Raw genomic sequence first — 12,689 nt, forward strand, 5'->3', positions numbered from 1 at the left:
AGAGTTATAGCTTAGATTGTAATAATAGTAATGATAATATTAATAATGATGTCAATACTATTGATAATAATAACAACACCAATAATAATAATAATAATAATAATAATAATAATAATAATAATAACCAACACTTGATGGTTCCCTGTAAATAATAATCTTTTTTGTCCTGGTTAGAAAAAAAACCTGGCAAATTAACCCATTTTCTTATTGGGATTTTGCTCTTTTATCAATTGCTTAGCAACGCTTATATTTGTATCTGAAATTAATAATAAGAAAAAAAATCTTTTTTACTAATGCAATCCTAATTTTATTAGTGCTAATACACTTATTATTATTATTATTATTATTATTATCTATATATTGATATGATAGCGTGTGTGTGTTATTTATTTTGTGCGTCACGCTTTAAAGAAAACGGAAATAATTTCATGGTACACTCTTACAAATTCACATTAGACTTTGATTACTTAACCAAAGCACATATTATATAGTTTTCCCAATTTTGTCTTTAGCCCCTGACTCTTTTTTTAAATATTAGTCAAAAATTAGAGTTCTATCAATTTCCATAATCTAGATTATAAAGTTAATCTCAGGACATTTTATTCAAACATGTCTAGGTTAGGAACAAGATAATTAGTATTGAAAATATCATTTCGTGTGATTTACACGGGTTCCGCTAGCTATTATTATTATTATTATTATTATTATTATTATTATTATTATTATTATTATGTCTATTTATTCCCTAAGGAATAGACAAATAGAAAATAAAACCTGTATAAAATAACTTAACTACACTATGTATTTATGCAAGGACCCCTTGAAATTATTATGGTTTGTTTTTCCTCTTCATAATTTAAATGTCTTAATTCACTAAGGAGAAGAAGTAGATTTTGAAAAACACTTGAATAATTATTAGATAATACTGGAGCACTTCAATTATTTATTTACTAATTTTCTAAATGATTTTGTTTCTTTTTTCTCTTCATAGATCGAATGTCTATTTCTTTCCTAAGGAGTAAATAGTAAAAAATAAAACTTGTATGAAATTGGTTAAAAGGAGTAGATAGTCAGAGTTTTCTTTTAAAGAATAGGTAAACTATATATATATATATATATATATATATATATATATATATATATATATATATATATATATATATATATATATATATATATGTATGTATACAGAAGAACCCCATAAAATGCAATCTAAAACTAATTCTTATTTTCCCAATCTGTATCCTCCACAGGCACCTCCACAGTGACCTGTACCGCGTAACCTCACACCCAGGATGCCGGGGACCTCAACGCCCGTGGCCAGTGTACCTCCACCTCTTCCTCCTCCACCACCTCCTCCTCCAACTCCTCCAGTCCGACTGCATCGCCATGCTGGAAGCGCCCTTGCCATTGTGTAGACGTGGCGTCGGGTAGTTTGCATCTAGAAGGGGGCATCGGACGGTGCCCCTCGAACTTTTCAGTTTTAGTAGTGTTGTTATTGTTATTGAAATCGAGGTGGTTGGTATTAAATAAGGGTGAAAGAGAGAGAGAGAGTGAAATACAGTGAGCAAGGGCGGCAGCAGGGTGACGGGGCACAAAGACGGTGGTGGTGCTGGTTCGGTGGGCGTCCCCCTCACCACCCAGGGGCGTCTCCGTCGTGATGAAGGGCAGGAAGCAAAGCAAAGACCCCCCCACCACCTAGCATTTAACATGGAGGGGGCGGAGGGTGGGGGACAGGACTTCCCTGAGGGTGGGGGGTCCCATCAACTGGAACAGCTGGAGAAGATCATAACCACCTTAGAAGCTCGTCGAGCAGCCAGCTGCGACCTCAGTGATGGTGGGATGCCCACGCCCATTACCCCACGCGCCCTCACACCAGCCTCCGCCCCAAGCCGTCATTTCAACTTCTGGAGGGAGGTGTCGCCCCAGCTTTCGTACATCGACGGGGGGAGTTCCTGCGGTGCCTCCTATGGCCGCAGTGTGTCCTGGAACCTGGCTGAGCTGTCGGGAGATGCCATGCCCAGAAGCCCCTACCCGGATTACCATTCCTCGGCTGACCCTCTGAAGACCACGTCACCTCAGGACCTCACGCCCTCCCTCCCAGCCCTAGCACCCATCACGAGGTTTGCCTCGGATTCCCTCTACTCCCCGACCCGGCCGACGACCATCGCCCACTCCGTCGTGCAAGTGGAGAAGGGCGACGTAAAAACCAAGATCCAAAAGCGACTGAACTTCGGTGAGACCCTTGACCTACACACCAACATCTACACTCCGGCGGAAGAATGCACTGGCATGGCCAACACTCTGGAAGCTGCCGGGGCAGGCGGCGGCACCGCTAACGGATGCGGTTCTTCGACCTCCCTCGAGAGGCGATGGACGGAGGAGGAGTGCAGTGGTGGAGGACCTCCTCTAGTGCGACGAAAGTCCTTGGACTCTCAGAGTCAATACTCTTACTACATGGACAAGGACCTGAGATATTATTTCCAGCATCCCTGGCTGAGGCTCATCGTGGCTTACCTAAACATCTTCTGCAACTTTCTACTCTTTGCTGAAGATCCTGTCTCTCACTCTCACGCAGGTAAGAACCAGTTCTGTGCCTCTGCTGGATTCTGTGAGTATTTAACTATTTTATTTGAGTACTGTACTATTCTGTGAATTCTTGACTATTACGAATACTGGGAGCACTTCACAGTTTTCTGTGAGCACTTTATTGTATTTGGTGAGTACTCAACTGTAAAAAGTGAGTAATAATCTGTATTCTCTGAGTACTTCGCTGTATTCTGAGTATTTAACCCTATTCTTTGAGTACTTCACTGTATTCTGTGAGTCCTTGACTATTCTCTGAGTACATAATATGCCTTATCTATCTCATCTATTGTGTATTGTACCGACGATTGTAAAGGGGATGTTAAAAATCCTGTTAATCTAGAAATTTAGAAATTAAGTAAAAGGGGAATTTATTATTCTCTCTCTCTCTCTCTCTCTCTCTCTCTCTCTCTCTCTCTCTCTCTCTCTCTCTCTCTCTCTCTCTCTCTCTCTCTCTCTCTCTCTCGGCTACACAATCAATCAGAATAAAATACATCAATTTTGAGAAACTTCTCCGTCTGAAGATCCTGCCATGTTCCGAAATAAAATCTCAGTTGGCAAACATAACTAAGTAGGGAGTGGCTATCGGCATGGTATTAGTATGCTATGACGTTTTGAGGTATATAATAATTATAGGGTTGTGGTGCCATGGTGGTAGCGTCCTTGCCCGGTGATTGCCATACTGGGATTCGAGTCCCGCTAAAACTCGTTAGTTCCTTTCATCACTGCCACCTCATCATCTTTGTGAGCTAATGATGAGGGCTTTTGGGGAGCCTATAGGTCTATCTGCTGAATTATCAGCAGCCATTACCTGGCCCTCCTTGGTCATAGCTTGGGGCGAGAGGGGGCTTGCGGTCTGTCTTGCATGATAGAACAATGTCACTGTCCCTTGCCTCTGCCATTCATGAGCGGCCTTTAAAACTTTATGGTACGAAGAAACTCGGTATGATTATATGACTTTAACGGAGGTATATCTTTAATGTCATCAAAAGGTTAATGTGGATTGGGTCAAAAGAAAGTGTGTTTTGTTGTTGCTCGTTGAAAAGGGATTTCGTGAAATCTGCTGGTTAATTTATGACCATTATTAAAGGGATTTCGTGAAATTTGCTAGTAACTTTATGACTATTATTATAGGGATTTCATGAAATCTGCTAATTACTTTCTGACTATTATTAAAGAGATTTCGAGAAATGTGCAAATTACTTTATGCTATTTAATAAAGGGATTTTGTGAAATCTGCAAATTTCTTTTATTGAGGGAATTTCTTGAAATTGCAAATTAGTCAGTGCTTTTTATTAAAGGGATTTTGTGAAACCTACTAATTATTTTATGCTCACTTTTAAAGGTATGTCGTGAAACTTTCTATTTAGTTTATGCCAATTATCAAAGGGATTTCATGAAATATACAAATTATTTTATATCCAATATTAAAGGGATTTCATGAATCCTGCAATTTAGTTCATGCCCTCTGTATGATTTTTTTTTTCTTAATGAAATATGTCCGTATCGCCAGATAGGTAGTAACTAAAACTAACTGTATTTCAACAGACAGCGAGCTTTTATAACAAGTTTCCGTGAAAGGAGGTCACAAAAACTCAAATAAATCAATTCATGAAAAGGTAGGCTTAACGCGGTTCTGTTAACAGAGAGGTGTAGAGCGAGACAAACAATAAAAAGAAAATACCGTTATTAGGGTTGTGGTGGCCTGGTGGTAGCGTCCTTGCCTGGTGATTGCCAGACTGGGGCTCAAGTCCCGCTCAAACTCGTTAGTTCCTCTGCTTGCTGCAACCTCACCATTCTTGTGAGCTAAGTATTTATGGTTTTCGGGAAGCCTATAGGTCTATCTGGTGAGTCATCAGCAGCCTTTGCCTGACCCTCCTTGGTCTCAGCTAGGGTAGGGAGAGGGATTGGGCGCTGATCATATGTAATATGGTCAGTCTCTAGGGCATTGTCCTGCTTGATAGGGCAATGTCCCTGTCCTTTGCCTCTGCCATTCATGAGTGACCTTTAAACATTGTACACGTGTATGTGAAACACGTGCGGTACAAATATATACATACATATACCAAAGGCACTTCCCCCAATTTTGGGGGGTAGCCGACATCAACAATGAAACAAAACAAAAAGGGGACCTCTACTCTCTACGTTCCTCCAGCCTAACCAGGGACTCAGCCGAGTTCAGCTGGTACTGCTAGGGTGCCACAGCCCAACCTCCCACATTATCCACCACAGATGAAGCTTCATAATGCTGAATCCCTTACTGCTGCTACCTCCGCGGTCATCTAAGGCACAGGAGGAAGCAGCAGGGAACACCCCAAAACTAGAGTGCGGGGAGCAGTAACTCTCCCCCCCAGCTCCATTATTAATGTTTTACTTATTTCTGCTAGAAAAAAAGAAGGAAGATAACCCTTTTTGTAAATTATCCGGAAGTAAGAGGAACTGAGATTAGTCATAACTGTTTCCAGAAAAACATATTTCATACATGTTCACGATCGATTCGCAAACTGGAAACACATTTAAAGTTCGCAAACTGGAAACACATTTAAAGTTCGCAAACTGGAAACACATTTAAAGTTCGCAAACTGGAAACACATTTAAAGTTCGCAAACTGGAAACACATTTAAAGTTCGCAAACTGGAAACACATTTAAAGCTGCAAGAGAAGTGTTGTTTTCATTCTAAGTGAGGTTCCTCCGTTAGTTTCACTTTATTTCTCATTTATTTCTTTCGTGTTTAAATAACCTAATTAGTGGATGAAGGTGTGTTGTCTAATTAATTACATTCTTTTCTTGTATACGCTGGCCAAGTTTAAGTTTGAACTCGTCTTGGTATAATGTATCTGTTTTTGTTTAAACTTGAAGTGATTATTAGAAAGGGTATGTTGTCAAGTTGATCAAAGCTATGATAGCTTATTGAAAATGTCCATGCCAGGTAATCTGTTGGACTGAAGTTCGAGCCCTGCTCGAGCTCGATAGTTTCTTGTAGTGTCTGCGACCTCACCATCCATTTGAGGTAGGGACGGGGGTTTGAGGGAGCCTATAGGTTTTGCTAGCTCACTGGATACGCCTATGCCAGGCAATCTGTTAGATGGGAGTTCGAGCCCCGCTCAAGCTCGATAGTTTCTTGTAGTGTCTGCAACCTCACCATCCTTGTCCGTTAGGGAATGTGGTTCGGGAGAGCCTATAGGTCTACATGTTGATTCATGAACAGCCATTGCCTGACCCTCCCTGGTCCGAGCAACTTTATCCTTTTAAGTTGGAAGTTTGTAAATACGAAAACCTGGCAAAGACGTCCTTCTAGAGGTTTATGATCTCATCTTCATAGGAATCAGAAATTAGGAATTAAAATGGGTTAATTTATACAGTATCATATCCTTAAGATACTGTTTTTTTTTTACCCTGCTCTTGATATAGATACGCTCTTCAAAAGGCCTAGCTATTTATCTGTTTTAGAAAGGTAAAGTACAGGTATTGATGTAGTTTCCGAGCTCCGGTCAGAAATTTCATTGTCGCTCTTTTACCTTTTTGGGTTAATTTACCTACTTTTGATGCAGATAATCATCATTTTAAGGTTAATTTGTATACTTTTAGGTAAATATGAAATTAGGGAACAGCTTATAGTCGTGATGGCAGTAATGAAACGGCTTATAGTAGTGATGGCAGTAATGAAACAGCTTATAGTAGTGATGGCAGTAATGAAACAGCTTATAGTAGTGATGGCAGTAATGAAACAGCTTATAGTCGTGATGGCTGTAATGAAACAGCTTATAGTCGTGATGGCTGTAATGAAACAGCTTACAGTAGTGATGGCAGTAATGAAACAGCTTACAGTAGTGATGGCAGTAATGAACAGCTTATAGTAGTGATGGCAGTAATGAAACGGCTTATAGTAGTGATGGCAGTAATGAAACAGCTTATAGTCGTGATGGCAGTAATGAAACAGCTTATAGTAGTGATGGCAGTAATGAAACAGCTTATAGTAGTGATGGCAGTAATGAAACAGCTTATAGTCGTGATGGCTGTAATGAAACAGCTTATAGTCGTGATGGCTGTAATGAAACAGCTTACAGTAGTGATGGCAGTAATGAAACAGCTTATAGTCGTGATGGCAGTAATGAAACAGCTTATAGTAGTGATGGCTGTAATGAAACAGCTTATAGTCGTGATGGCTGTAATGAAACAGCTTATAGTAGTGATGGCAGTAATGAAACAGCTTATAGTAGTGATGGCTGTAATGAAACAGCTTATAGTAGTGATGGCAGTAATGAAACAGCTTATAGTAGTGATGGCTGTAATGAAACAGCTTATAGTCGTGATGGCAGTAATGAAACAGCTTATAGTAGTGATGGCAGTAATGAAACAGCTTATAGTAGTGATGGCAGTAATGAAACAGCTTATAGTCGTGATGGCTGTAATGAAACAGCTTACAGTAGTGATGGCAGTAATGAAACAGCTTATAGTAGTGATGGCTGTAATGAAACAGCTTATAGTCGTGATGGCTGTAATGAAACAGCTTACAGTAGTGATGGCAGTAATGAAACAGCTTATAGTAGTGATGGCAGTAATGAAACAGCTTACAGTAGTGATGGCAGTAATGAAACAGCTTACAGTAGTGATGGCAGTAATGAAACAGCTTACAGTAGTGATGGCAGTAATGAAACAGCTTATAGTAGTGATGGCAGTAATGAAACAGCTTATAGTCGTGATGGCAGTAATGAAACAGCTTATAGTCGTGATGGCAGTAATGAAACACTTACAGGAGTGATGACAGTGAGGAAACATCTCGTAATAGTGATGACAGTGATGAAACACTTACAGGAGTGATGACAGTGAGGAAACATCTCGTAATAGTGATGACAGTGATGAAACACTTACAGGAGTGATGACAGTGAGGAAACATCTCGTAATAGTGATTGCAGTGATGAAACACTTACAGGAGTGATGACAGTGAGGAAACATCTCGTAATAGTGATGGCAATAATGAAACACTTACAGAAGTGATGACAGTGAGGAAACATCTTGTAATAGTGATTGCAGTGATGAAACACTTACAGGAGTGATGACAGTGAGGAAACATCTCGTAATAGTGATGGCAGTGATGAAACACTTACAGGAGTGCTGACAGTGAGGAAACATCTCGTAATAGTGATGACAGTGATGAAACACTTACAGGAGTGATGACAGTGAGGAAACATCTCGTAATAGTGATGACAGTGATGAAACACTTACAGGAGTGATGACAGTGAGGAAACATCTCGTAATAGTGATGACAGTGATGAAACACTTACAGGAGTGCTGACAGTGAGGAAACATCTCGTAATAGTGATGACAGTGATGAAACACTTACAGGAGTGCTGACAGTGAGGAAACATCTCGTAATAGTGATGACAGTGATGAAACACTTACAGGAGTGCTGACAGTGAGGAAACATCTCGTAATAGTGATGACAGTGATGAAACACTTACAGGAGTGCTGACAGTGAGGAAACATCTCGTAATAGTGATGGCAGTGATGAAACACTTACAGGAGGGATGGCAGTGAGGAAACATCTCGTAATAGTGATGACAGTAATGAAACACTTACAGGAGTGATTACAGTGAGGAAACATCTTATAATAGTGATTGCAGTGATGAAACAGCCTGTAAAAGTTTATCTAAAAGCATTAGAAATCAAACAAAACTGTATTTTATTATGACGTAAATTTAGTCTATAAATACACCCAGGAAATACATCCTAAATCTTTTGGGCTAATTAAGTTTAGCCCAAGGCAATTTCTCTTGATATTTTATTATTATTATTATTATTATTATTATTATTATTATTATTATTACTTACTTACTTACTTACTAAGCTACAACCCTAGTTGGAAAAGCAGGATGCTATATAAGCCCGAGGGCTCCAATAAGGAAAATAGCCCTGTGAGGAAAGGAAATAAGGAAACTACAAGAAAAGTGATGAACAATTAATATAGATTATTTTTAGAACAGTAACAGCATTGAAATAGATCTTTCATATATATACTATAAAAACTTATGTATATATATGTATATATGTGTGTATATATATGTATGTGTGTGTGTATGTATACAAATATATATATATATATATATATATATATATATATATATGTATTTATATACATATATATATATATATATATATGTGTGTATATATGTATATATATATATATATATATATATATATATATATATATATATATATATATATATATATATATATATATATACAGTATATACGGTATACATTTACTTCATCGATCGTCTTAATTGCCTTTGGAAGAGTACATCGTTTCCTTCACTGTCAAATTCAGTCTTTTTACTACTGAAATAATGGATACATATATATGTATTTATGTATAATATATGTTTGTGTATATATTTATACAGTATGAACATTTCATATAAGTAATAAAGTATTGTTGATGGAAAAATTATTTAAACTGATGCAACGTGTTGTGCTTCACTTCTAAGAAATTCTATTTAGAGGACCGCGTGAGACATTTCATTAAATGATACGCTTATTAAATTGGATTGGTTCTCCCTCCAAAGATGTGATAGAAGACTAGACGTACGTTGCATTAAACGGTGCCAGTAAGAAGCATGTATGTGGGTTATGTGCGTATGTATGTACGTATGTTTACTCTATTTTTACTCCCACATAGGCCGATTATTTGTATTGACATCTCGCGTCAGTGGCTGGCACATTCAGGCAATCTTGTAACTGTAAACAAACACGCACACACACACACACACACGCACGCACGCACTTACTCACCTGTCTGAGAGCCTCCCTGGAATCCTGTTTAAAGGTCTACCTGAAAACCTACCTGGAAGCCTATGAAACCTACCTGGAAACCTATCTGAAAGTATACCTGGAAGCCTGTCTAAAAATCTACCCGGAAGCCTATGAAACCTACCTGGAAACCTATCTGAAAGTATACCTGGAAGCCTGTCTAAAAACCTACATGGAAGCCTATGAAACCTACCTGGAAACCTATCTGAAAGTATACCTGGAAGCCTGTCTAAAAATCTACCTTGAAGCATGTCTGGAAACTAACCTGGAAGCCTATGAAACCTACCTGGGAGCCTACTTGAAAGCGTACCTGAAAACCAACCTGGAAACCTACCTGGTGACCTTCCTGAATTCTACCTTGTAATATACCTGGTAGCTTATCTGGTAACCTACCTGGTAACCTACCTGGATACCTACCTGGTAACCTACCTGGAAATCTACCTGAAAGCCTATCCCGAAGCCTACCTGCTAACCTACATGAACACCTACCTGAAAGCCTACCAGGTAACCTACCTGAAAGCTTTCCTGGTAACCAACCTGAAAAGCTACCTGAAAGCCGACCAAGTAACCAACCTGAAAACCTACCTGAAAGCCTACCAGGTAACGTACCTGAAAGCCTACCAGGTAACCAACCCGAAAACCCACCTGGTCGGTCCTTCGACTCCTACGCTTCGAAAGTGATACCCAGAGGCCTGAGTACACCTTCAGACTTAATCAATAACAAGCGAAGCCAGAGAGAGAGAGAGAGAGAGAGAGAGAGAGAGAGAGAGAGAGAGAGAGAGAAGAGAGAGGAAATAAAACACCTTCAGGGCAAAACCTCATGTTGCAATCTCTTCTCTCTCACCCACGTGAGAGAGGAAACCAACCCACGATCTGATTACGTCTTCCGGTAAATTGAACTCCGAGTGGCACTCCAGCACATCGGGCGAGGCGTGCGTGAATGGCTTCGAACATAGGCCTTCCACGGACGGTTCCTGCCGAGGCGTCGAGGGGAAATGAGTGATATTGGGTTTTTGGGGCTGATATAGATTCCCGTCGAAGTTCACCTGGTTCTAATGTTCGATTTGGATGGCAGTTGGTGTTTATTTTTCTCTGGATGTTAAGGGAAAGGGGTGTTTGAATTATTTGGGGGGGGGGGGGGGGAATGTAGTTGGTTGGGACAGACGTAATTTTCTTATTACTTGTCAAAGTTAAAGTTTTTATAGTTTTATATAGGAAATATTAATGCTAATGTTGTTACTGTTCTGAAACTATTTCATTTTTTCTCTTTTCCTTTCCTCATTGGGCTATTTTCCCTGTTGGAGCCCCTAGTCTTATAGCATCATATTTTTCCAAGTAGGGTTGTAACTTAGAAAGTAAAATACTACTACTACTACTACTACTAATAATAATAATAATAATAAATGGATTTTATTTATTGGGGTGTTCTTTATCTTGGTCTGAAATACGATAATATGAAGCTAGTTTAATGATTTAAGAATTATGATTTAGTGTTACTTTGCCAACACAGGTTAATACTTACTCTTAGGGTAAGCAAAGGATATGGTCGTTTAGGGGGGTGTCGTTGTGGAGTTAGCCTCCTTCGGGAGTCTCCTAAGTTAGGTTAGGTGGTATTTTTGTGTTTATTTCCCTTTTGAACTGTGGTTTTCAGTCATATCTTTTAGGTTTTACATCCAATTTGTCCCAAAGGCTCTAAATTCTTATTATTCTTATTTAGTTTAGGAAATAAACAAATAGTTGCTATTTCTCACTAGAATTTTTTAAACGAGTTAAAGATTCAAATATGAACCTGAGTAAAAAGCTTCCTTTAAATCAGTGGTTCCCAACCTTTTTTTTCTGTCATTTCCCCCCCTGCACCCAGTTCAACCATCCAGATTTCCCCCTTCATGCCCCGCCCAGCCCTCATGCCCACTCGCCTGCATCAGAAATGGGCATGATACTCTAATTCTCCCCTTGAATATCATGTCAGTGAGAACTGATATGATCATATCACAATTGAATGGCTAATAACAAATTGCCGCACGTACTATGAGGAAATTTTCTGCTTGTTTTAGTTAGTAGGTAGTGTAACTATTTCCCACCTGGAAGCTTCATATTTCCCTCCAGGGGGAAATTTCCCCCAGGTTGGGAACCACTGCTTTAAATCAATACTTCTCCATTCATCATCTCCCACTATACGCTTCATATTCGTCAGCCATGTAGGCCTGAGACTTCCAACTCATCTAGTGCCTTGTGGAGCCCAGTCGAAAGTTTGGTGAACTAATCTCTCTTGGGGAGTGCGTCTTCTGGTAAAATGAACTCTTAGTGGAACTCCAATATTTATATGAATGGAATTTCATAACGTTATTCGGTACAACGCCTTTCTATGCCGTACATTTAATACTTTTATTTTATTTTTTTTCCTTCATCGCTACTTTTCTATACTTTCAAATTACTTTTTTTACTATTTTCAAAAGATTTTGAATTGTATTGACGTTACTGATTTATTTACTCTAAAAAATAATTTATATATACATTTTTGGACACCGTGGGAAGTTGCTATTATCATTTATTATCATTATTACTACTACTACTACTACTACTACTATTATTATTATTATTATTATTATTATTATTATTATTATTATTATTATAAGCCTCTGTAATACGTACCACAACTTAAACCAAGTTGACACTTCCGAAAAAATATTTATTTATTCCTCCTATCAGTCTATAGCATTTCATAATTACAAAAGATGATACCCGATAGCATTCGCTTTGCACGATCCTTCATTGCAATTAAAATGAAAGAGTTATTACTGATCCTCAGTGTGTTCCAGGAACCAGGTCAATCGATGGACCCTTTATTCTGGCCTCGTAACGGATATTACTAATCCCAATCTGTCTTCTCTATCTGGAAAGAGTTCATGACCCTCGGACTTCATTCTCGTTCTTTTCACACAGAGAGAGAGAGAGAGAGAGAGAGAGAGAGAGAGAGAGAGAGAGAGAGAGAGAGAGAGAGAGAGAGAGAGAGAGAGAGAGAAGGTGTTCATCGAACCTTGAAATTTATTCTTTTTATGATTTCTTATATATGTCAGAGAGAGAGAGAGAGAGAGAGGAGAGAGAGAGAGAGAGAGAGAGAGAGAGAGGAGAGAGAGAGAGAGAGAGAGAATTAGTTCATCGAACCTTGAACTTTATCGTCTTTTATCTTCTCTTTCATATATGTCAGAGAGAGAGAGAGAGAGAGAGAGAGAGAGAGAGAGAGAGAGAGAGAGAGAGAGAGAGAGAGAGAGAGAGTTCATCGAACCTCGAA

General features: G+C 39.0%; 1 protein-coding gene across 1 annotated transcript in view; it reads left to right on the top strand.

Moving 5' to 3' along the window:
• The first annotated feature begins 1,247 nt into the window (after window positions 1–1,247).
• Window positions 1,248–12,689, top strand: part of LOC137629764 (transmembrane protein 117-like) — a 188,393-nt gene continuing 176,951 nt past the window's right edge. Inside the window, exon 1 of the mRNA XM_068361382.1 lies at window positions 1,248–2,578. Within this exon, the coding sequence (XP_068217483.1) occupies window positions 1,711–2,578 (868 nt within the window). The 5' untranslated portion in view covers window positions 1,248–1,710. The remainder of the gene's footprint in view (window positions 2,579–12,689) is intronic.

This window comes from Palaemon carinicauda, chromosome 37 (assembly GCF_036898095.1).
Source record: "Palaemon carinicauda isolate YSFRI2023 chromosome 37, ASM3689809v2, whole genome shotgun sequence".
In the NCBI taxonomy this organism is placed as follows: Eukaryota; Metazoa; Arthropoda; class Malacostraca; order Decapoda; family Palaemonidae; genus Palaemon; species Palaemon carinicauda.